Below are 26,319 nucleotides of genomic sequence, written 5' to 3'. Positions count from 1 at the left end.
GCACTCCTTGGGACACTTGATGCCGTAGCTCCCCTGAAGAAGAAGGTTATCAACCAGAAAAGAATAGTTCCCTGGTACAGCCCAGAGCTGCGTGCCTTAAAACAGAAGACCAGACAACTGGAAAGGAAGACACATTCCAGCCAGCACGAGGAAGTCCACCAAGCCTGGAAGGAGAGTTTACTAATATATAAAAAAGAACTCCGTAATGCCAGAAGCGCTTACTACTCGTACCTGATAGAAAAGAATAAGAACAACCCCAGGTTCCTCTTCAGCACCGTGGGCAGGCTCACCAAGAACCATAGTGCTGTTGAGCCATGCATCCCCCCAACTCTCAGCAGTAACGACTTCCTTTCTTTCTTTACTGAAAAGATTGTGAATATTAGAACGAAGATTGCAAGTAATGGAGGACAGACTACAGTCCCCATAGAAGCACCTCCCAGACTTGGTGCATACTTGGACAGCTTCTCCCCCATCGACCTGTCAGAATTAACTTCTGCAGTCGGTTCCTCCAAGTCAGCCACTTGTCTGCTGGATCCCATCCCAACAAGCCTCCTTAAGGATGCCTTCCCTCTAGTCAACACTTCTATATTAAATCAAATTCATCTTTCCTTAGTCACAGGTTATGTGCCACAGGCCTTTAAGGTGGCTGTCATCAACCCTTTACTTAAAAAACCTTCTCTTGACTCAGATGTGTTAGCCAACTATAGGCCAATATCCAACCTCCCCTACATCTCCAAGATCCTTGAGAAGGTTGCCCTGGAGCAGCTACATGAACATTTGCACAGCAACGAGCTCTTTGAAGCCTTCCAGTCTGGATTCAGGGAACACCATAGCACTGAAACAGCACTGGTCAGAGTCTCTAATGATCTTCTTATAGCTTCAGACAGAGGTCTTGTCTCTGTGCTTGTCCTTTTGGACCTCAGTGCTGCATTTGACACCATCGACCACAGCATCCTGCTACAGAGACTAGACCATGACATTGGGATTAAAGGAACTGCCCTAAAATGGTTTAAGTCCTACTTATCTGACAGGTTTCAGTTTGTTCATGTTAATAATGACCATTCGGAGTATAGCAGAGTTACATATGGTGTACCACAGGGTTCAGTTTTAGGACCGATTCTCTTCACTCTTTACATGCTCCCATTAGGTGACATAATCCGGAAGCACTCGATCAACTTCCACTGTTATGCAGATGACACACAACTTTACTTGTCGATGGAGCCAGACGACACAAGCCAGCTTACTCATCTGCAAGACTGCCTGAAAGACATTAAATCCTGGATGTCTTCTAACTTCTTAATGCTCAATTCAGATAAAACTGAGGTAATCATTTTTGGACCTAAACACCACAGGGACACACTCTTGAATCGGATCTCTACTCTAGATGGCATCACCTTAACTTCGAGTACAACTGCAAGGAACCTTGGGGTCATTTTTGACCAGGACCTTTCCTACAGCTCCCACATAAAGCATGTGACTAGGACCGCCTTCTTCCATCTGCGAAGTATCGCTAAGATTAGGAATATCCTTTCCCAGAGTGATGCTGAAAAACTGGTGCATGCATTTATCACTTCTCGGCTGGACTACTGCAACTCTCTCCTGTCAGGATGTCCTAAATACTCTCTAAAGAGTCTCCAGCTGGTCCAGAACGCTGCAGCGAGGGTTTTGACGGGAGTTAAGAAGAGAGAACACATCTCTCCCACTTTAGCTTCTCTCCACTGGCTTCCTGTAGGATCTAGAATCGACTTCAAAGTCGTTCTGCTAACTTATAAGGCTCTCAATGATAAAGCTGCATCCTATTTGAAAGAGCTCATTAGTCCCTACTGTCCGACCAGAGCACTCCGCTCCCAGAATGCAGGTCTTTTAGTGATTCCCAGTATCAATAAAAACAGACTGGGAGGTAGAGCCTTTAGTTACCGGGCTCCTCTACTGTGGAACCAGCTCTCTCCATGGGTCAGAGAGGCAGACACTTTAACTACGTTTAAGTCCAGGCTTAAGACCTTCCTCTATGACAGAGCCTTCAGTTAGGACTGGTTCAGGTAGCTCTGAACCATTGATAGCTATGCTGCTACAGGCTTAGACTGCTGGGGGACACATCAGGTTACATGGAGCCCTTCCCTCCTCTCCTCTCCTCTCCCCCTCTCTCCTCCTCTCCTCCCTGCACATTTTTGGAACTGTCATTACCACTACTTGTTGCACTTTGTAGTTTGGCCTTGGTGTCTCGCAGTCTCTCTGTGTTTCCACAGATCCACCAGAGCCCCAACCGCCGCCTGCATCGCCCCCCCCCCCCTTATTCCCTACTGTTACACCGGCCTGCGCTCCCCTTCCATGAACCAGTCTGCCATCCAGTCCCCCATCAAGCTGGCTTGCTCTCCCTGCCTCCCCTTCCAGAAGCTTCCTTCTTCAACTGTTATTAACATTTCCGTGTTTCCCACATTTTGTATTGTAAACTGTTTTCTTGTCTGTAACAACATCTACTGCACGTCTGTCCGTCCTGGGTGAGGGATCCCTCCTCTGTTGCTCACCCTGAGGTTTCTCAGATTTTTCCCTGTTAAAAGGTTTTTCTATGGAGTTTTTCCTCAGTCGATGTGAGGGTCTAAGGGCAGAGGATGTTGTTATGATGCCATGTGAAGCCCTTTGAGACAAACTGTTTGTGAAAACGGGCTATACAAATAAAATTGCCTTGCCTTGCCTTGCCTTACTTGTACTTTGAGATCCAGTGACAAATTCTAATATTAGAGACAACAAATTAATAAACAAACAGTTTGGCTCCTTTAAGAAAGAATTGTATACCTCTAAATTAGCAAGTGAAAACTGCGAACAAAAAGTATATTTGCAGAGTGTGAAAATAAAATGCTTATCAGGGTTTGGGATAGGCTGCATAGAAATTGATTTTTTCATGAAGTGGTAAAAGAGGCTAATACTACGAGGATATTACCCCTCACAATGTGTCAGACCATTATTAATGTAATTCCCAAATCAGGTCGAGAATGTAATAAACCATCACATTTTAGACCAATAAGCCTGATAAATTGTGACAATAAAATAATTACAAAGATGTTAAATTATAGAATAGCCAAAGTATTGCCCTCACTTATTCACTGCAACCGAACTGGATTTATACAGAATAGAAATTTAAAAACTAATGTAAGACCCTGTGTATCCCTGTTACAATGTGCTAAAAAGGAAAAGGTGGATCTATCTTTAATGGTGGTTGATGCTAAGAAAGTGTTAGATTGCCTGGAAGGGAGTTTTTTATAAGAGGTATTTCATGCTTATAATTTTCACCAACAGCATATGTATATTCAAATGAGACCCAATCACATGCAATCCAAATTACAAGAGGAACAAGGCAAGGGTGCCCACTATCACCAATGTTATTTGCTCTGGCTATCAAACTGATGGCTCAGTAGATTCAACAGTCTAAAGAGGTTAGTGGTATAGGTATGGGTGGAGAATGTTATAAACCTCGTCTGTATGCAGATGACCTTATGCTTTACTTAACAGAGATTGATACATCTATCCCCCATCTGCTAAAATTATAGAACGATTTTCCAAAATGTCAGGCAATAAAATGAATATGGAAAAAACAGAGCTTCTGCCAATAACCTGGCAGTTACCTCATGAAAAAGAGTTACTGAAATTTTAGGCAAAAAGAAAGGATCAGGTATCTGGGATGTTATATCAGCTCTGACAAAATAAAATTCCATCCATCCATCCTCTTACGCTTCGCAGGGGGGCTTGAGCCTACAAAACAAAATTGTACAAGGATAATTATCTTTCTTTAATTAATGAACTGAGACTAAGTTTAGATATGTGGGCAGATTTGGCATGGTTACCTAAATTTTTTTATATTTTCCATACAGTACTAGCATCCCTCCAAGTACTTTTTTAAAAATGTAAAATTATCTGTTTGCCTCATTTATTTGGTCAAATAAGTCCCATACACTCAGTAGGGAAGCAATACACAGAGAGCCGGATACACAGAGTGAAACAGCTGAACTGGACACCCATGACAAATGGGTTAAGAATTTGTCAGACAGAGAGCTCATTCCAGCAGAGCAGGGAGTCCTTGCCAAAGGACTAAATTTTGCGGTCACACCTGATGAGTTACCAGTGGTGGACTTGGTGAAGGCCACAGAATCGGCCATTAGGAACAATAAGTTGTCAGAAACAGAGGCTGAGCAAATCAGGCTTAAGGTGTTGGCAGCACTCTCCAGTGCAAAATTACCTCCATCCAACATCTCCGCAGAGGAGAAATGGGCACTGAGAACCCTGCAGAAAGATCCCAACATCACAATCTTACCTGCAGACAAAGGGAGATGCACCGTCATCCTTAACACAGCTGACTATCAGGATAAGATCAGCAGCCCCCTCTGTGACACAACAACTTATGAGTCCCTAAAGCGAGACCCCACTGGCACCTACAAACTCAAAGTGGTCAATGGCCTGCAAAAGCTGGAGAAAAGTCATGTCATCGATCAAGCCCTGTATTACAAGCTCTATCCAGGCGATGCTATCCCTTGCATTTACGGGCTGCCAAAAATTCATAAGGAGGGCGCCCCACTAAGACCTATTGTAAGCAGCATCAACTCTGTGACATACAACATTGCTAAGTATCTTGCGACCATCCTTTCTCCTTTGGTGGGGAGCACCCCCCACCACGTAAAGAACTCTATGGACTTTGCCAACAAGATCAGGCAAATCAGCCTAGACCCTGAGGAAACTATGGTTTCATATGACGTTACATCGCTCTTTACTTGCATCCCTACTGGAGACGCAGTGCAGACAGTAAATAGGAAACTGCTGCTTGACAACACTCTGTTGGAAAGGACCAACCTCTCCCCTGAACAGGTGTGTAACCTCCTTGACCTTTGCCTCAGCACCACTTACTTCCAGTACAACAACGGTTTCTACAGACAAAAACACGGCTGTGCCATGGGATCAACCGTGTCTCCTATTGTAGCTAACCTGTATATGGAGGAGATGGAGAGTGTGGCACTGAGGACCTTCAGTGGCCACTCACCGAGGCACTGGTTCAGATATGTGGATGACACGAGTCACAATCAGGAAGGGTGAAGTGGAACCTTTCACAAAACACCTTAACTCTGTGGATAAAAACATCCAGTTTACAAGAGAGGATGTCAAAGACAACTGCTTGGCGTTTCTAGATTGCATAGTAAGCATTGAAACTAATGGGGGACTCAACATTGGTGTCTACAGGAAATCCACCCACATGGATCAGTACCTCCTGTTTGATTCACACCACCCGCTGGAACACAAACTGGGGGTCATCCGTACTCTAAAACACAGAGCACAGAACATCCCATCTGAGGTGAATGGGAAACAAAGGGAACACAAACATATTCACTCTGCTCTTCAAACTTGTGGTTATCCTAACTGGGCTTTTATCAAAACAAGTAGAAAGCCCAGGGGAGATAAGAAAGATGAGGGCCACAGGAAGAGAAACAATATTGTCATCCCCTATGTGGCAGGAGTCTCAGAGAAACTCAGGAGGATCTTTAACACCCACCAGATCCCAGTACATTTCAAGCCCAGCAACACTCTGAGGCAGAAGCTTGTGCATCCCAAGGACAAAATTCCGAGGGAGAAACAAAGCAACGTAGTGTACGCAGTGCAGTGCAATGAGGAATGCTCTGACTTGTACATTGGGGAAACTAAGCAGCCACTACACAAACGCATGGCACAACACAGAAGGGCCACCACCACAGGCCAGGACTCAGCGGTCCACTTCCATCTCAAGGAGAAGGGGCACTCCCTTTGATGACCACAAAGTACGCGTTCTAGCCAGAGAAGACAGGTGGTTTGAGAGAGGTGTGGAGGAAGCCATTCATGTCAAACTAGAACGGCCATCTTTGAATAGAGGAGGAGGCCTCAGACATCACTTGTCTCCCACTTACAATGCTGTGCTTAGATCCCTCCCAAGGAGGAGCAGCCGTCGTTCTCACTTGCATCCAGGTGACCCCACGACAGCTCCCAGGGCTGGGAGAGGTAACGACAGCCCAGCCAGGCAAACAACTAGTGATGTGTCGTTCGCGAACGAGCTGGCTCTAAGAGCCGATGCTTTGTAGTGAACGAGAAGAGCCGATACCCGTCGGAGGGAGCCGAATCTTCAGCCGCCTGCTCAGCAGCGGTCTGTTCATGGATCCGTTCTGCAGAGAATCCATGCAGGCGGGGGTGGGAGTTTATTTTGATGGGCACATCATGCGGCCAATCACATGCGAGGACAGACCAGGATCATACCATTATGTGAAAGAAGGAAGGGGGACAGACGCTCCAAAGACCGTGAATGTAGTGGTACAGGCCAGGTACACACACACGGCAGAGAGAAATTCCACAGCTGATGCTGTACTGGAGGTGAGGTCCTACCTTCAGGAGCCCCTCATCCAGAGAGCTGAAGACCCACTGAAATGGTGGGAGGCCAAGGCTTCATGCTACCCACGCCTGGTTAAGGTAATGGTAGGAAGACTCTGCATTGTTGCAACATCAGTCCCCTCAGAGAGAGTCTTCTCAAAGACAGGACAAATTGTAACAGAGAGGAGAAATCGGATCAGCCCATCCAAACTGAGGCATCTGGCTTTCCTGAATGCCAATCTCCACTAGACACTCTGTTCATACTTTGTTCACACTTTGTTCATTTGATTTGTATGTTTGATTTGTTTGATTGCTGTGGTTGTGTTAGGTTTTAAATGTTTCATACGTAAAAATAAAGCGTTTATGAAAACACTGAATCAAAAATTGCTTGTGATACTGAATGAAAACTGAAGAGCCATTTGGGTGCCGTAAGAGCCGGCTCTTCTAAGAGAGCCGAGCCAAAGGAGCCGAATCTCTGAGAAGAGTCGGAATGCCCATCACTACAAACAACTCTCACTAACACCTGACGAGTCATTGGTTTCGGGTTGGTCTTCAGGCCAACGACTCCCATTAACACCTGACGAGTCATTGGTCTCGGGTCGTACGACCAGTTGATTTTCATTTTTTGCCACCACCCTCCTGGTAGATATATAGCTGATATTCCCCACCAGGATTCAGAACTGAAGAAGCCTCTTGGATGAGAGGCGAAATGTCTTCTACTCACACGAGATTAGTCCAGTTGCCATATTTTATGCTTTTTTGAGACTTACCATGACCTGGATGACTGAGAATATCTACAGATACATTAAGTATGAAAGGACATTTATGACGCCTTGTAAATGTAACGGTATAGAGATAGGGGTGGGGCGGACATGGATAGGGAACTGGATGTGTGTGTGATTATTGCGGAAGGGGTGTATGTGTGTGTGGGGTGGGATGTGCGTTGGGGGATGTGAGCAAATGTCTATATGTATGTACTGTATGTGTGAATATATCTGTGTGATTTCATTGGTGTGTGTGGATGTGAGTATCCATGTTATATAAGAGATGGTGCTGGTAAGGTCTCAATATTGTTGTGCTCGTAACTTTGTAGTGGCGATCTTTCGTGCGTGGGTTGAAGTACGTCACACAACAAGGGATCTTCGTTTCAAGAGTTAACTGATGTCACTTACGTACAGCTTACATCAACACACTTAATGTCATGCTGCTGCTTCGGGCTCGGGCATGGACAGCGAGCTAGCATGTCCCTGCGGTGAGCGGTGAGCGCCAACAACAACAACCATTTTAGAACTGAACATCATACGAGAATCTCGCAGCAAACTCACGCACACACACCCACGTGACTCTCAGGACCCCAATCACACACCACCCTCAGCATCACACACACAACAGCACATAACAGCGCATCAACACTGGTGATCTGCTGCTTTCCAACATGGTAACTTTGTATGAATAAGATGTACTGGTGAGAAATATCTGAAAAGTAAATAAATATATTTCAACAAGAAAATAAACTGATTGAGATATACTTCTCCACCCAGACTTCATCCAAAGATATCAAAGCAAAGCAGAACAGGGCTGTTAATATGGAAAAAAGCATAAGCCCTTGAAAGGTTGACAGAAAGCTGCTGTACAGGAGCTCTCAAAAAGAATACCACTCCTCTGTTATTGGGTGTATTTGGCCTTAAGTTACACAGCAGAAGAAATCATATCAGGATAATTAGCCTCAAAGAGGACACAGAGTCAGATGATCTAATGGGGCTGCTGAACAATTCACTTATCGATTCCAGTGGGCATGAATGATGTTACCACGCACTTTGCGTTGATTATGCAAGCTGCGCAACATGGGTGGCGACGTCATTCACCAGTGCAGCCAGCAGGAAACATGGCACCTAAGCGGCACAAACGCTCAAAAGTTTGGTTACATTTAATGACAAAGGATGACGACAGGGCAACTTGCAATACTTGCAAAGTGGATATTTCATCAAAGAGAAGGAATACTACCAATATGCACTATGGATAAAAAGAAACATTTGCACACACAGCATGCGGTAACTGAATCTCAGCCCAGCAGCAATGGCAACATAAGCATGTCTTCTGCTTTTAATACAGCAGGTAACAAACAAACCAAATGAGAATTAATAAGCGAATTAATAAAGAACCAAACTGTTAAGCAGAATCGAAAATGGAATTGGAATTGTAAAAATCGTATTCATTCCCATCCCTACCTATGAGAGTTTCATGACTGTGTTTCCATGTAAGACCAAAGACGACGAATTCAATCATTTAAATGTTGTTACTGTGCTACGTTCAAGACAGTATTGTATATTCCCCCTTTTAATCAATGCTGTTGTTTAAGTTGACTTTGTGGTGTTTCTAATAATGTTTCTCATTATTTTAGGGTTTTAAAAAAATAACTCTAAACTTAACATCACTTCTTTTCAGCAGCCAAATGTGTTATATTTGTTAAACTGATTACAAAAGCATCACATTATCTGTATGAGTTCAAATTCTTCATCGATCTAGCCATTTTATCTGCTCTCTAAATACACTAGATTTATACATCTTACTTCATTGTGCAAAAATTTCTTCCAGGTGAGAATTCCCCAGGACTCCTCCCAAGATAATACCCAGTCTACTAGAGTCTTATAAAATTCTGTGGGAAACACTGCAGAAGTTGAAGTATTAACTGACCTCGCAGTTGAATCTTGCTTGTGATATACTCTTCTAATCGACATCTCAACTCTGGATCGTTGTCGAAATCGTAGAAATGATGCTCGACCCACTGACGGAAAACGTTGAGAACCCTGGAAAAGATACGTTAGCGTTATCTTAAAAGACATTTTAATACAACAACTAAGATGCTAAAGGAATATAAACTTATATTTTTCACTTAAAATATAATAGATGGATGGAGAGAGAGAGGGAGATGGAGAATGCAAAAAACACAATATTTTGTAATGATCCCTCAAATACGACCAAGATGGTGGCGCGTGAACAACGCAAGGCTCAGTGTCTCTCCAGAATCTGCTCCTTAGCGGTTTTCTACCTACTCCTGACTGGATTATTCATCCAGAATTAGTCTGCGTTGTTGTCCTACAGCAGACAGGAGCTTCTGGACATTTGGACTCCGACAGTTTTATCACAGATCTCAGACTCATCCAAGAGATCTCCAGAACACCAGAGGCTGCTCACTCTTCCCGGCTGAGCGAAAGTGCACACAGACCGCGCCGAGAACGTAAACAGAGGCAAGGTAGTCGCAGAGGGCTACGAGCTAAGCTAAAGCTAATACCACACCGGCTCCCTTTACCCAGCATTTTCCTCGCCAATATCCATTCTCTGGCAAACAAGATGGACGAAATAAGGCTCTCCATCACCAACAACAAACGGATTATGGACTCAAATGTCATGTTTTTCACTGAAACATGGCTAAACAACAGCTGCCCGGATAATGCTACTGAGTTAGCAGGACGTCACACACACCGAGCCAACAGCATAGCAGACAACTCCGACAAGACCAGAGGTGGAGGCTTGTGCATTTATATAAACAAAGCTTGGTGCACAGACTCTATTACTACTGAGAGACAATGCTCACCTAATGTGGAGTTCTTAATGGTCAAATACAGACCTTACTATCTCCCCAGAGAATTCACTTCCATCATACTCACTGCAGTGTATACCCATCCCCCCCACCCCACCCCAGACGCTAATACTAAGCTGGCTATGAAAGAACTTTATGCAGCCATTAGCAAACACCAGACCAAACACCCGGAGGCTGCCTTTATTGTTGCTGGTGACTTCAACCACTCCAACTTGAAGACAGTCCTCCCCAGATTCCACCAACATGTCTCCTGTAACACCAGAGGGGACAAGACTTTGGACCATGTTTATTCCAACCTGGCTGGAGCCTGCAAAACAAAACCCCTCCCCTACATTGGGCAATCAGACCATCTTCCCTGTTCCTCACATCTCGGTACTCACCACTCATCCAACGTGTGAAAACCACTGTGAGGACAATAAAAGTATGGCCAGAGGGAACAGACGCTGTACTTCAGGACTGGTTCAGAAACACAGAGTGGAATATGTACACCCACACAGACACCCACATCTCCACCACTATAGACAGCGTCACCACCCAGAAACATATCACCATGTACCCCAACCAGAAGCCTTGGATGAACCGGGATGTCCATCTCCTGCTGAAGGCCCGCAACACAGCCTTCAGGTCAGGGGATGCACAGGCCTACACTACAGCCAGGGCTGAGCTGAAGAGGGGCATCAAAAAGGCCAAACACCACTACAAAGGGAAGGTAGAAGAACACTTCTCCAACTCCAACCCCCGACGTATAAGGCAAGGACTCCAGACTACAGGACCACCAACCCCTCCCCCGCCTCCTCTGATGTGTCCTTCCTCAATAAGCTTAACAACTTTTATGCTCGTTTTGAGAGGGGGAACCTAACAACTGCAACCAAGGCAAATGTGACTCCAGACCTCCAACCACTGACTCTCTCCCACCAATGTAGGAGCAGTGCTGAGCAGGATTAAAGTACACAAGGCTGCAGGCACTGATGGCATCCCTGGACGTGTTCTCAGAGTGTGTTCTAGGGAGCTGGCAAGAGTGCTGATCAACATATTCAACCTGTCCTTAGCCCGCACTGTGGTACTGACCTGCTTGAAGTCCACCTCCATTGTTCCAATACCCAAAAACTCTAATCCATCAAGCTTCAATGACTGTCGTCTGGTAGCCCTCATCCCCATCATCACAAAGTGCTTCGAGCGGCTGGTCCTAGCACACCTCCAACCCTGTCCCCCCCAGCCACCCCACCCTGGACCCCCACCAATTTGCATATTGTCAGAACAGGAGCACAGAGGATGCAGTCTCCATAGCGCTGCACTCTGTCCTCTCACACCTGGACAACAAAAACACCTATGCCAGAATGCTGTTCATAGACTTCAGTCCAGCATTCAATACAGTCATCCCCTAAAAACTCAACACAAAACTCACAGACCGAGGCATCAGTTCGCTCATGTGCAACTGGTTACTGGACTTCCTGACCAGCCAGCCGCAACATGTCCAGCTGGATAACCACTGTTCATCTGCAATCACCATAAACACCGGTGTACCACAAGGCTGTGTGATAAGTCCTTGCCTCTACTCCCTCCTCACCCATGACTGCAGACCTGTCGAAGGTTCCAACACCATCATTAAGTTTGCAGATGACACCACGGTGATAGGCCTCAACAAAGACAGTGACGAGGCCACCTATAGGGAGGAGGTAGATCGTCTGGCTGAGTGGTGCGACACCAACAACCTGCTGCTCAACACCAAGAAGACCAAGGAGCTCATCGTGGACTTCAGGAGGAGAGCTGACCCACATCCACCTATCCACATCAAGGGGACGGCAGTAGAACGTGTGAACAGCTCAAGTTCCTGGGAGTCCACATCTCCAAGGATCACACCTGGACAATCAGCTGGTCCAAACTGGTCAAGAAGGCTCACCAGCGCCTCTTCTTCCTGAGGACTCTGAGGAGGAACCACCTGTCATCAGACATCCTGGTGCATCTACTGCTGCACAATTGAGAGCATCCTGACCAACTGCATTACAGTCTGGTACAGGAACTGCTCTGCCTTGGACCAGAAGGCGTTGCAGAGGGTGGTGAAAGCCGCCCAGCACATCACCAGAGCGCCACTTCCTGCCATAGAGGACATCTACAGGAAGTGGTGTCTGAAAAGGGCTGGGAAGATCATCAAAGACTCCAGTCACCCAGCACACGGACTCTTGAACAGTTATTTGTATCCAACATATGCTTTTATTTTTAACATATTGCATAATGCAATTGCACAAGGCTTAAACCTGACTGTTGGCAAATTCAAACAATTTCCAAGACTCTAACTAAAAGATATCAGGAAGAAAATATCAATAAAATAAATTAAACATGGCAACTGGCAAATTAAACATTTCTCCCATTATAAGGATCAAGACCTGCCAATGCCAGCATCTTGCTAAAAAGGTGGCAATTACAGTACTACGATGGGGAAATGAGTAATGTAGAACCACTAAATCATGAGAATTTTATCATCCCCAAACTCCTTTAACACTTCTTTTATTTCAAGTTCTTACACAGGAACACCAACATAGTCTCTTTGCTAGGTTTCAAGCAGGAGCGCTGACATGTAACCACATTTCCTGACACACTAAAGAGCCTCTCGGAGGGCGAACAAGTGGCTGTGGAGTCGCGTTTGCTAAACTCACAGAAACGGATGGTTGCTGCAGTCATTTGACCTCAAGCGGACTCGGTGTTGTCTGCTGTTTCGTGCCTTGGCTGTCTTTGAATTGTTTGTGCAGTTCTTTTTGGTGGTGTTTGAGGTGTTGATGAAGATTGGTCGCGTTTCCCCTCGTAGTTGCCACGACTGCGCCACATGTTTTACACAGTACCTGGGCTTGTATGACGTTGTCTTGTTTGAACCCAAAATAGCTCCAAATGCGTGAGGAGCTATTTTTTTTCGCCACTAGGTCCACCTCACTTTCCTCGTGCTCGCTAGTTTTCTCTGTGTCATCATCCATGTAATGCGCCTGCCCTCAGCTCCACTAGCTCGGTAGTGTCCGCTATCACCACTATGTAGCTGACACCACCAATTAAAGTCATGGGCCAAACGCGCAGCTAATTCAACAACGTCGCATGTGATTGGTTTATTTTCGCAGCATGTGAAAATGAACTTCTCATCGTGGACACATGACTTTTGCAATGTGTTTATCGCACATTTTGATATCGCGATGACAATTAAAATTTGATTAATCGCCCAGCCCTACTTAATACTTATAGTTATAGCATATTCATAACAATGTGATATACCCATGTATATATCTCCTTCATACCCTGTACATTTGTAAACATATTTATACTTGCTAAGCACTTTTGGATGGATGCAAACTGCATTTCATTGCTCTGTACTTCTGACATGTGCAATGACAATTAAGTTGAATTCTATTCTATTCAAATAAGATTAAAGCATCTGTGACAAAGATATTAACCATGGGTAGTTCTCAAATAATAAAGAGCTTTTAATTTTAAAAAAGGCATTAGTAAAGAACTTCCTAGCTTAAAAATGTGCTCTAATATCAGCTTAATGTCAGCTAATATGATGTAATATCAGCGAATGTCACCCAATAAAATATCGGCTGACAGATTAATCAGACGGATTTAAAAAGTGTAAAAACATTATGAAGAGATTCAGCAAGTAATGATATTTTGTCACTTGTACCCATTCCTGGCTCTGGTTGATGACCCTATTTTATATTTCCCATATATCTAATCTGTTTAGTCAGCGGTATCTTTGCGCCCATTGATGGCTTCCTCAATAGTACCTCTCAGATTTAAGAGGTGAGTCGTTTAAGAAGTTTAACCTGGTCCCTGCTCACCAAAACTATTTGTTCAATTCCTTTCCTTAAAGAGATAAGTGAATTCTTTTTCTTGATGATGTTCATGTATTCAAACTCCTCAGGCTGAACAGTTTTAGTACCTGAGCTGGACTGGTTGGACATATTCCTTCCGGAACCTCTGAAGCTCAGCTGCCATTGGCTGGTCACCATTCCAGAGAGCCTGCCGGTCCTCCTCAGTGGGTTCTGGCTCAGGAATCTCAATCCTAAAGAGACATAAATATTTGATGGCATGGATATCTATCACTGAAAAATATTTGTCCAAGTGAAGTTGCTCTGATAGCAGTACATTTTATTGAGCAATAATGAGAGGTGGTTAAATCATACCTATCTATCAGCAGGGTAAGAAGCGCCTGTGGTTTGCAAAATGATCGGTACGTGGTGAGAAATGTGCGCACAAAGTTAGGATCTATGAATGGAAAAACAGTTTCGATAATGGGAAACAACTTTAAGTTTGAGAAACATAGACAAATATTTAGAATGTCTTACAAAAGAAAACGGGTGCCATATTCTTACCAGCGTACATGTGGTAGGTGAGCCTCTCTATGAGCTTGACCACAGTGCCTGCCTTAATGATGGGGATACCTGTTTTACTCTGAACTTTGTCCTCAAACACAATATTCTCCTCAGAGTCTTGCACAGCAAAGCGGTAAACCTCCGGGGAGGGCAGTCTTAAAGGATGTGCTTGTTCCTCATGCTGCAGCACTGTGTCCAACATGCGATCCAACGTGGAGCGGTATTGGAGGGTCACCAGTGCCGCCATCCATGCTGCCTTCTCTTCTGCTGTCCGTGCGCAGAAAACCACACAGTTTTCATCTTTGCCCATCAATTCAAAGGCATGCCGGAGCTCTGCCAAGTCCTCACGGTCCACAATACGGATTTTCCTCAGCACAAACTTTTCCTTCAGGCGGTACTCTGCCCCACTGCCTGACCCTGGCAGTCGTGAACTTTGATTAGCCTTGCAGCTGATCATGAGGCCATCAAACAGGAAGTTGTATCGCTCGTGTTTGGCACCTGCTCGTAAAAGTGGCCCCTCCAGAATAAACTCGCTGCAGCACTGGCCAATGTCTTTTCCCTCCCAGCCATCGATGCTCTTCTGGATTTCATTCATGCGTTTAATGGCAAGTTGTTTGCTTCGAACCTGCCTGCTGTACAGGCGGTACATGGGCTCACTGCCAGGGAGGATATCACAGCCAAAAGAGTTACATGGATAACTGACAAATACAGTGGTTCTGGACTACTGCCTCTTGTCAACATGTAGGCAGAACTACAGACTTAACATGTTGTTATCAATACTTATGTTGAAGACGTACCTAGGTTTACGACGTGGCTGGTGCTTGGCATAGATTCGCTCCACGCTGCACTGTAGGTTAAGCAGCGCTGTTATTGCCTGTTTCAAACATTCTCTGTCATCTTGGTCTTCACTGCGCTCCTGAAGTTGCTGCAAATTTGAACCAAAAACAAATGTAAACCAGGTCAATTAATATCAGTATTTACAGTCAATTTACGACAAAATCTTTCTGAAGTATGTTTAGACATCGAAATATTTAAAGCAAATGTGGTAATGTGACTCTGACAATGTGTTATGTAAACAATAAAATGTTATGAATTACTATTCTGTTGTTTCGGTTCAGGGTTTTTGTTTTTGTTTTGTTTGCATATGTACTCATTGTTGTCAAATTCAGAAGGCTTCTAATGTCCCACATCTTTCACAGAGTTTAATAAGATGGCAGAGGGTAAAATAGTAGAAGCATTACTTTAATGTGGCAGGCATGCTTAAGTTCCTATCATGGAATATTAAAGGGGCAAATTTCACTATCAGGAGGAAGAAACTTCTCCTGTACCCAAAACAAAAGAGATTAATGTCTGCTTTTTGCAGGAGACACATGTAGATAATGAGAAGTCAACAAAGTTACAAAGGGATTGGGTTGACAAAATATTCAATAGTACCTATTCATCTAGCCAACATACCCACATTGTTCTTATCTGTATCATAATTCAAAAAAACATAAATATTACTATAAACAAACCACTCTCAGACAAGGAAGGAAGGTGAGTTGCCATAAATGTGGATCTGTTTGGCTGCAGATGCTCTCTTATTAACCTCTATGTACCAAATATAGACTATCCACATTTTTTCATTGATATTTGCAATATGGTGAAACAATTAGGTAATACCTTTGTCATACTTGAGGTGGGGGATTTTAATCAGGTAAGAGACCCAGCCCTAGTTAAATCAAAAGTCACGAATACAAGGTCAATACATAAATCACAAATAGCCATTAATGTTTTAGAAAATGAACTGGGTCTTGTTGACATTTGGAGAATTCTACACCCCCAAGGCAGGGAGTACACTTTCTATTCAAACCCACATTGTTCTTATTCAAGAATAGACTATTTTCTTCTATCTAAACAGTTAGTGAGTTCAGTTATAACTGCTTCAATTTGTAATATAGTATTATCAGACCATGCTCCAGTTGAAGTGGTCTTAGGTTCTAGGTCTGCATCTAAAACCTCTAAAAGCCAGTAAAGACTTAGCACCTCTCTACTCCAAAATAATAAATCACACAATATTATTAGAAAGGAAATTCTTGTAGTATTGGTCATTAGTATAAGTATTGGGAATTCAATGAGGGATTGACTTCTAACCTTGGTGTAGACTGGGGTGCATTTAAAGCTTTCTTGAGGGTAGCTTAACACAACATAGTTCTTACTCAAAAAAAAAAACAAGCTACTATGCAACTACTTGAATTGGAGAAAATAATTAAGGATCTCAAAAAATATATATGCATCCCAGCTCGAACCAGTGGTATCCACACAGCTGAACAAAATGAAATTTGAACTAAACTCTATTATGCAGAAGAAGGCAGAAATTTCATTATTTCAATGTAAACAAAAGTACTATGGGCAAGGAGAAGCAGCAGGGAGGTTTCTGGCACAGAGAGCTAACAACACTACAATCACACTTTAATAACTTATGTGGAGAATGAAAATGGGACCTTAGTGACAGACAGGGAGGAGATTAATGAGACATTTAAGGCATTTTGATAGATCAAGATGGTATAGACAGGATTTTGTCCCAGGTGCACTAGCCAGCCCTGTTCGAGGAAAAACAAAAGGAAATTGGGGACTATAGCACGTTAGAAGAGGTTCAAAACGCTATACGAAAAATGAGTTCTTGGAAGGCTCCAGGGGAGACAGATTAGGTCATCAATGAAGATGTGGTTTGGGGGTTGGCAGATCCCCGACTTGGACTTTGGACCTCTGCACTTAGGTTCAGCAGATTTCATCAATATATTCATTGCCAGAGCAAACAGGATCACTGAGATAGTGTAGCCCTTGATGATTCCCACCTCCAGTTGGTGCCACTCTGATGTTCCCGATCCTGCAGAGACTCTCAGGCTGAACTTGCTGTCATAGTCCTGGATGAGGTCTCTTACCAGGGCTGGAATATGTTGCCTCTCCAGAGTTTCATGGACCAGTTTGTGGAGCATTGAGCCATGAGCATTGGCCAGGTCTAGCCACAGCACCACTAGATCTCCCTTATTCTCCCTTACATCTCTGAGGAGCAGTGTGACCATGCCCATGTGACCTAAATACCCTGGTGTGCTGGGGATGCCGCCTTTCTGCACTGAAGTATCTATATACCCGTTCTTGAGGAAGAACGTCCCCAGCCGCTTACTACAATGCTCAAGAAAGTCTTTCCCTCAACACTGAGTAGCAACATGATACGGAACTGGCTGATGATCTTGGAATCTTGCTCTTTCAGGATCCACAATCCATCTGCAAATCGCCAGTGCTGCACTGCTCTTCCCCTCTTCCTGAGGACCTTCAAGATCTTCCAAAGCCGGTGCAGAAGGTTGGGACAGTGCTTGTAGACCTTGTAGGGCATTCTGTTTGGTCCTGGTGCTGACCTAGACCTCGCTTTTCTCTTCTTCACTGGTTTCCTTGTGTTGTTTCTTAAGGGCTTTCAGCTCTTTCCTGATGTTGTGGCTCTTTGCTGCCCTGTAATTCCTGGTGTAAGGCTGCTTCACTCCCCTCTCCTCCTCCATGCCAAACTTCTCTGCAGCCATGCTCACTATGATGGCCATAGTCCCCAGCCTCCTTTCAACATCCCCTTTGGTTTTTTCTTTTGCACCTTGACTGCATCCTCATCAAATGTCTGCCACTCTGCTGTCTTAGAACCTTGGGGCCATCTGATCCTTCTTTTGTCAAACTTCCTGGTCTAAGGGACTGTTGGCATCACTTGGAGGCTTTGGGCTCTGTGGAGTGTTTCCAGACCCAGTCCTCCTCTATCTCACCAAGTACTAGACCTTTGCATTGCTATGCTCGTCATTGCTCCCTGCATTTCATCTGTGCTTGATGAATCTTCAGGCCCTTCACATTAAGGATGGGAATCGAAAACCAGTTCTTGTTGAGAACCGGTTCCCAGTATTTCACTTCCTTGGAATAATTTGCCAATTTTGCAAATGATTCCCTTGTCAATTCCAGTGGGCACAAATGATGTCACCGCACACATTGCGTTGCTTACGTAAGCCATGCAACGTACACGTTTACAAATGTTGTATGAATGTGAAATGACACAGAATCTACAGGAAAATGTAATTTTATTCATCAACAGGGTACGCGGAACTGATCTATCTCAGAGCCATGCCTTATGTGTTTTGGGTGAAATAACAATGGGACTACAGTTATCATCTCAGCAAACTCTATGTTTTAAGTTCCCCCTTACTAGAGGGTGTAGAATTGTTCTCTGACACTGGAAATCAAAAAATGTAATCCCATTTAATGAATGGTTGGGGTAAATGACTAAAATAAACTAAAAAACTATGAGCAGTTGATTTTTAGACTAAACAACAGGAGGCATTTATGAAAATATGGGGTCCCTACATACTGTAAATGTTGTACTAGATAGTTGCTCAAGGAAGCAGTGACTATTGATTTTTCTGTGAATGATAAATCTGTTTGTTTATGTCAAATGTAACAAATTGATGTGAGGTGGTGATTGTGAGTGCAAAAGTTTCTGCAAATGTTAACTGTGGACATATAGATCCATCCATCCATCCATTGTCTTCCGCTTCTTCCTACACATTAAGGGTCGCAGGGGGGCTGGAGCCTATCCCAGCGTCAACAGGCAAGAGGTGGGGTTCACCCTGGACAGGTCGCCAGTCCATCTCAGGGCCAACATAGAGAGACAAACAACCATTCACACTCACATGCATACCTACGGTCAATTTAGAGTATCAATCAGCCTAGTCCCCAATTGCATGTCTTTGGATGGTGGGAAGAAGCCGGAGTACCCGGAGAGAACCCACGCAGACACAAGGAGAACATGTAAATTCCACACAGAAAGATCCCGTGCCCGAGCCGGGATTATTTATGTCTTTCCTTGTGAGCACTGTATGCATGCTTTTTTTTCTTTTCTTTATATAGATTTTCTTCTTCTTCCTTTTTCTATTTTTTGGATAAGTGTGCATTTGTCTATAATATATATATTTTTTTCTATGTCATTTTGTTATAATGGTTCTGTTATTGTTCAAGTGTATGTTGGTCCTTGTGTTCCATTGTTAAAATGCAATAAAAAGTGAAACACAAAATATATATCATGAAACATTCACCTGAAGTACCTTCAGGCTCAGGCCCTGATTAAATATGTATGTTAGCAGCTTCCACATAAGGTGAATGGTGGTGCAGAGAAAGTAAAGTTTCCTACGCTGTGATGCCCATTGCAACAGACAAGATGAACTGAACTCCCGAATTGGCCATTTACCCTCTGTAACCCAGGTTACTAGGCCCTTATTAAAAGTCCAGTAGACCGGTTAATTGATTAGATCAATAAATTAATAAATTCATATTTTTTATGTGACAGATAAATCAATAGGGTTTGATATAAAATAATCATACATACAATTAATTAATAGGATTTATGATTAAAATCTTAAATATGTCAATAACTAGATTAAAAAGATCAATACATACAAGTTTATTTATCTGTTTAAAAAGAGAATTTTGTTTTATGTCATGTGGGGAATTTGGGAATTCTCAAAGTGTACAAGATTCAGGTGACATGAGGAGTTCCTGAAACTTAACATAGCATAATCAATCAGACACCATCAGGGTGAAGTGTTGTCATGCTGTTTTTTTTTCTTCTCTCTTTCCCGCCCACTCTGCTGGACTGTTGTCAAGGTGGCTGCCTGCTAACCTGTTGCTACAGATAATATTGTTTTTTGAGTAAGAGAGCCGAATATTCCAACATCTGTGTGACTTTTTATCATTGGTGCGGAGAGCGAAACTTCTTTTTTGCCGTGGGTTGATTAGCGGACCGTGTGTTTTGTGACGGAATCAGAAGAGAACGTGAGTTGTGTTTGTAAGTATTCATGACGCTAGCTCATGCCATTAGCCAACTGAACTTCACTGAATTGTATTGTGAGGTTACACGTTCCTGAACTCCTGTGTCCCTGTTTCTTCAAATGCGGAACCTGGACTGATGAGAGCTGTGTATTCTGCCTTGTGCCCAGTGTGTGTGTGTATGTAATGCTTGAGCCACTGGTGAGTAAATTTCATCAATAAAAGTCCAATAAATGGAGTTGAAATGTGCATCTGCTAATGTTAATATGGATTAATGAGGCATTAATTTCATGTATGTTGTGAAAAAAAAGTTTTATATTATGGTGTTTTATTTACATTACCTTCAATCTGTTTTTTTTTTCCTGAGAGCGAGCAGCGAGTAAAAAAAGATGAACGGAAAGAAATTTTCAGCCCTTTTGTCTCATGTTATGAGAAATGTGTTCAATTAATTCAATTGGCAGTAAAGAATAGTTAAAATGTTTATGAGGGAACAATGTACATGTATAAATATGTGTTTATATGCATTTATTTACATTTAAAAATATATTTTGTTTACGTGAATATTACAGTAATCCTCTTTTTTGCCTTTATAGCCTGTTTTTTTTTCTTTCTTTGTATGGATTCCTGGGTTGAGATCTGCATGAAGATAACTTCTTCTGCTGGGATTCCTCCCATTCTGTAAAGGTAAAGGGGAACCTCAGTGGTTTTGGCGAGCCACTCAAACAGACCGTGATATACTGAGAACTGTGGTTGATATCTATGTGTTGTTGAAAATTGAAATTTCTATACATATACATTTTTTAAATCAATTTATATTCTTTAATTCTACACAACATAACACACTTAAAAGACTTACCTGTTGGTACATATTGCTAATACCCCTACAAATGTAATAGACTACAAATGTAATAAAAATCTGCAGCTTTTAATGTAATAATCCCACGAATGTAATACATTTTCCACAAACGTAATAGCCACTGCCTACTACAATGTAACTTACAATTTCCCACAAATGTAATAACTATTATATTTGCATCTGTATACCTTCTAATACTGACTGTGGGTGCAAAATCCAGCTGCTGACTCTCTGCTCCACGATCACACCCCTCCCCCCCTAAGCAGCTTTGTCATTCCTTTTCAGTTCACAAAATTGTTTTGTTTATTTCTTTGCATAAGCAAAATGCTTCTTGTTAATGAGATCATCATCTCTCTCACTGCTGTCTGTCTGTGATGCTTGACCACAAATCATTACCTGCCAAGTCTATTGCTCTTCTTCTTGAAACACTGCCACAGCTGCTTGTTTGTCACATTATCATGGCAACCACTGCAGTCCAGAACAAGTACAGTCCAAGTCGCTACAGATTCACTTCTTACAACTTTGTTAGTACGGTAGCTTCATCATAATGGTAATTATCTTATCACAATTAAGTTATCACTTCTAAATAAATAGCCCAACAAAATTCAATCATCAAAGACTACTTCAAGACATGTTTCAAGGTGTAGCCTATAAAATACTTTTCTTTAAATAATAATGTGACTGATGTAGTTTTTAACACACACAAAAAAATAATTAAAATAGGCAAATCTATGCCTATCTTGTTAAGATCTTTTTCCCTCATTAAAAATCAAAATATAGCTATACAAATACATCGCATCCCACAAGTTTGAAAATCAAACATTCAAGAGTAGAAAAAAAAATTTGAGTGGAGGGGGAAAAGCAATAGACTTGGCAGGTAGTGATATGTGGGTCAGGGCTTCTTTGTTTCAGCAGCACAGACAGTGGTGAGAGGGGGAGAGAGAGAGAGATATGATGATCCTCATTAACAAGAAGGATTATGCTTATTGCAAAGAAATTAATCTGTTTAAAAACACAACAATTTTGTGAAGTGAAAAGGAATGACAAACCTGCTTGCTGCATGTAAAGGGGGAGTGTGAATTGTGTGATTGTGGAGCGGAGCGTCAGCAGCTGGATTTTGTACCCATGTCAGGACTAGTAGGTGTATAGGCAAACAAACACACAACAACCATTATTCATTGCATTATTACATTAGTGGGAAGTTATTACAATACTGAAAGTTGAAGATTTTCACTTCCCCACAAAAAATCTCAGTAAACATAATAGTTATTACATTTGTGCGAAATTGCTTGTTACGTTTGTAGTACGCATTATTACATTGGTTGGTGTTATACTGTTTTTAAGGAACTGAGAGTTGAGATTTCAAATGTCATTTTGGTAAAGGATTTGATTTTTCTCAAACAATATGGTTCCATAAACAAACTTGTATCAGTAATTGAGCCATTATCAGCTTCTGACCAAAACTTGATCATAGAGTATAACTCAAGAGCTGCTCTTGAAAATTTAGCACCATTGGTACCCTACACTTACAGTATGGTATTAACAGGAAAAGGAAATACTGAGAAGATTTCCTCCTTTGCCAGTGTCTATACTAAAAATAAAGGACATAAAAAACCTGTTCATACCTTGTTGAGCTTCAACACACACAAGTGTGGCAACGTCCCTCAAGACATGATATTCCAACTTGATGAATGTGTCACAGATATTGGATCTGCCCTTGGTGATGAGGAAGCAGTCCTGAAAACTTCACCAAAAAAAACCTCCTCAAAATCCCTCCAGCCAGCATAGTCCAGTGACCATAAACCAGCATTGAGGGAAAAAAGCTAAGCCACCGTTTGCAGAAGAGCCTCCAATGCATATGCTTTCATCTCAGACTCTGAGTTTTTTTTAAGATAAAATACCTAGACCTCCACAAGAAGCAGAAAATGGTACTTGGCAATATAGTGTTGACCTCATTATGATACATCCTGCTCTGTCAGATCTTGAGTGGTCGATGAAAATTCTTTACAGTCTTCTGCTTCCCGCTACAGACATGAGAAAGCACTTGAGCTCTGAAACCCCATCAATCCATCTATCCATCCATTTTCTTCCGCTTATCCTATTAAGGGATGTGTGTATGTGTGTGTGTGTGTGTGTGTGGGGGGGGGGGGACTGGAGCCTATCCCAGTGGCTTTTGGGCGAGAGATGGGGTACACCCTGGACAGGTCGCCAGTCCCCCATCCATCCATCCATTTTCTACCGCTTATGCTGTTAAGGGTTGCAACACATATTGACAGACAACCATTCACACTCACAGCCATACCTATGGTCAATTTAGAGTATCCAATTAGCCTAGTCCCCTCGCATGTCTTTGGACTGTGGGAGGAAGCCAGAGAACCCGGAGATAACCCACACAGGCACAGGGAGAACATGCAAACTCCCCACAGAAAGGACCCTGGAACCTTCTTGCTGTGAAACGACAGTGCTAACCACTGCACCACCGTGCTGCCAGCTCTGAAAGCTTGCCTGATATTTATTTGCAACAACTTGATTCAGAATTTGGCACTCTTCAAGATGGTGACAACATTTTGCTACAGTTATAGACGAGATGCTAGTGAGAAGTCCTCAGCTTTCCTTTATGACTTCAAGCTACTTTTAACCTCACTATAAAATGTGTTGGTGCACCTGTGGAAAAAATGAATGAACATTTCTTGAATCAATTCTGTAGTGCCAGCTAGGACAATTCTCTTATTTCTGATCTTCCGCTGACACAGAGAAAAGAAAATCCCCTGCTTCTGCATACAGAAGAAGGCTGCCTTTCAGCTAAAACTTTGTTCCCATCCAAGTCATCCCAGACATCATTTGAACAACCAGGTGCAGTGGAAAAAGCATTAAAAGCCAAAACCCGGGAGCAGAAAACCCCTTCCACTCCGAAGCACAATTCAAAATACAGTCAGTCCAGGTACAGGACAAAGGGTTGCGGGTGGGGGTGTGGGGGGAGGTTGCTGGAGCCTATCCCAGCTGACATAGGGCGAGAGGTGGGGTACACCCTGAATGGGTCACTAGTCCATCACAGGGCCATCAGGAGCAATTAGGGGTTCAGTATCTTGTTGAATGATATTTCGACATGATCAACAGGGAAGTGAGGACCTAACCAGTGACCCTTTGGTTGCTAGACAGCCACTTTACCATCGAGCCATGCTGCAATGAATATTCTGTAACAACTAAATGCAAGCAACATGTCCAGCTTGAACAGTCACATGCCCAAAACTTACCTCAATATAGCTGACATTGACAACACAAACGTTTTGAAAACACTGTCCCAAGTCACTACTGGTCAAATGCCATGTTAGAACCACCACCTTTTTGATCAAGTCGTCAAGTGTCTTGAAGCTGAGGATGCAGGAGCGCAGTTCATTCCATATTTGGGTTATGATGAAGTAACTGTTAAATTCCCCCAAAATGTTTTGGGAATTGACACTGAAATACCCAACCTTGCACTTATCTTGCCAGACATTCACTCTGAAACTGTCACCTGTTCTTTTAGAAACCACCGCACTCGATATACTGTATGAGCAATGCAGTGAAAATCACATAAAACAGCCTCCTCTACACAGGTACAGAGTAGTGCTTAAAACCCTTGAGTTATGCCATAATTAAACAAGAGGGGAAACATCTGTGAGATGGGAATGCCCAGCAAAAAGGCCAACCTTCATTTTCTTGTTGGCCTGTCATGGAACATCCCACCCAGTCTTTTCTGACAGGTGGTACAATTCTCAATCTCAACCGTGGGCAGAAGATTTCTTTTACGTGGTTTGGTTTAGTCAGCTTTAGGCTTCACAAAACGAGTGCATATTTATTCAATTTTTTATGTTTATTGTTAAAGTTTGAAGTTTATGGTTGTTTTTTAAAATTTTTCATAAACTGTTAAAGTTGATGTTTGAGTTTGTCTGCTGTGTGATAAAAGGTAACAGGGATATCATAATGGAGCAAGAACATGTCAACTAAACAATAAAAATCTGAATTCATTAAAATGAAAAAAACCACTACCAAAGTCAGCCAAAAGACTAAAACAAGGATGCCGCTGGAAGGATGAGAGTTTTATCAACTGTTTCATATGTAGATGAAAATAGGGCTGGCCTGAAAGCTTTGGGCCTTCAGAGCTTCATTTGTTGCCATGGTAATCAACGCCAAAACCAGTATGCAATGTTGTCGGATTGTTTTTTTGTTGTTGTTGTTAAGCTACATTATTCATTCCAAAAGGGGCAGTAGTAGTGCAGAAAAATTAGGCATATTATTCATAATTCAAAGCTTGAGCTATCATTACTTAACTTAGACAGAGCTTAAACTTCATAGTTTTGTGAGGTGCAGCTCCCAACTTAAGTCACCAGCAATTTGTTGAACCTGCTGTTGACACATGACATGTCGTTTGTCAGGCTTCAAGAACACTAAATAGGTCAAGTCAAGGAAGTGGAGGACCTTCCAAATTTGTAGAGATGAGCCCAAAAATCTTGAGTGTTAGATCTACCAAATGAAGCTGTCATTTCACAAATCCAATGAGTTTGGCTAATCACCTGAAAACTGTTCAGCGTTGCTGAGCCATCGCACTTGCTAGAAATTTTCTATGGCTTATGTTTGCTTAATTTGTATGATCTGCATTCTATTTAACATTGATTTGAGTGAGGCTTTGATCATTTGCAGGTAATTAACACCAAAGTTTCAAAGCCAGACCAATGGTATGGAGGACAGCCCTAGATAATAAAGATTGAGAGCCTCAGTGAATTGCTATGGAAGAGCATGCACAGCCTGTTGCTGTATTTACATTTATGAAATCACATGAAAATGACAGTGGTTCCTTTACCTTAGTTGGAAATTACTGGCTGTCTACGTGGATAAGGTCTATTACCCGGAAAACGCCAGCCTGTGTATTTGTGCACATCACAGCGTCTGAAGCGTTATGTGTACATGGAAAAGGGAGGTGCTTGGAAGAACTTTAGATACTAAACTTCTCTGCACTTTTCATTTATTATCTAATTCTTTACAACCTCAAAGTCAGGAGAAGGGGGACAAAAAGTTAAAGGGAATTTTTGAGTGAGCTTTTATCCCATCTTTATCTCTAGGGAATACCCTCCAACTCTGGGAAATATCAAAATAAGGACATATATATCACAAAACAGCTGGGGATGATTGTCTTCAATTAAAGAAACAAATTAATGCAATCTCACATTGTCAACAACTGCACATCAAGACCGGCAGCTGTGTAGTATACTCCTCTTGATTGAAAGGCAAAGAGTTTGTCTGTATTCCTGAAGAATGAGATA

General features: G+C 42.6%; 1 protein-coding gene across 3 annotated transcripts in view; it reads right to left on the bottom strand.

Annotated features, from left to right (window-relative positions):
- Nucleotides 1-26,319, bottom strand: part of sos2 (son of sevenless homolog 2 (Drosophila)) — a 101,719-nt gene that overhangs the window by 23,313 nt on the left and 52,087 nt on the right. For all 3 annotated transcript variants that reach the window (XM_086182068.1, XM_086182066.1, XM_086182067.1), the window contains 5 exons: nt 15,129-15,256; nt 14,332-14,987; nt 14,143-14,224; nt 13,899-14,021; nt 9,070-9,182 (listed from right to left, as the gene is read on the bottom strand). In XM_086182068.1, the coding sequence (XP_086038194.1) occupies nt 9,070-9,182; nt 13,899-14,021; nt 14,143-14,224; nt 14,332-14,987; nt 15,129-15,256 (1,102 nt within the window). The remainder of the gene's footprint in view (nt 1-9,069; nt 9,183-13,898; nt 14,022-14,142; nt 14,225-14,331; nt 14,988-15,128; nt 15,257-26,319) is intronic.

The sequence above is a fragment of the Aulostomus chinensis genome, chromosome 17 (genome assembly GCF_037954235.1).
Source record: "Aulostomus chinensis isolate RoL2024-O1b breed Wild chromosome 17, RoL_Achi_v1.0, whole genome shotgun sequence".
Classification (NCBI taxonomy): domain Eukaryota; kingdom Metazoa; phylum Chordata; class Actinopteri; order Syngnathiformes; family Aulostomidae; genus Aulostomus; species Aulostomus chinensis.
Note: the sequence above shows the minus strand (reverse complement) of the source record. Positions and strands in the feature narration are given on the sequence as shown.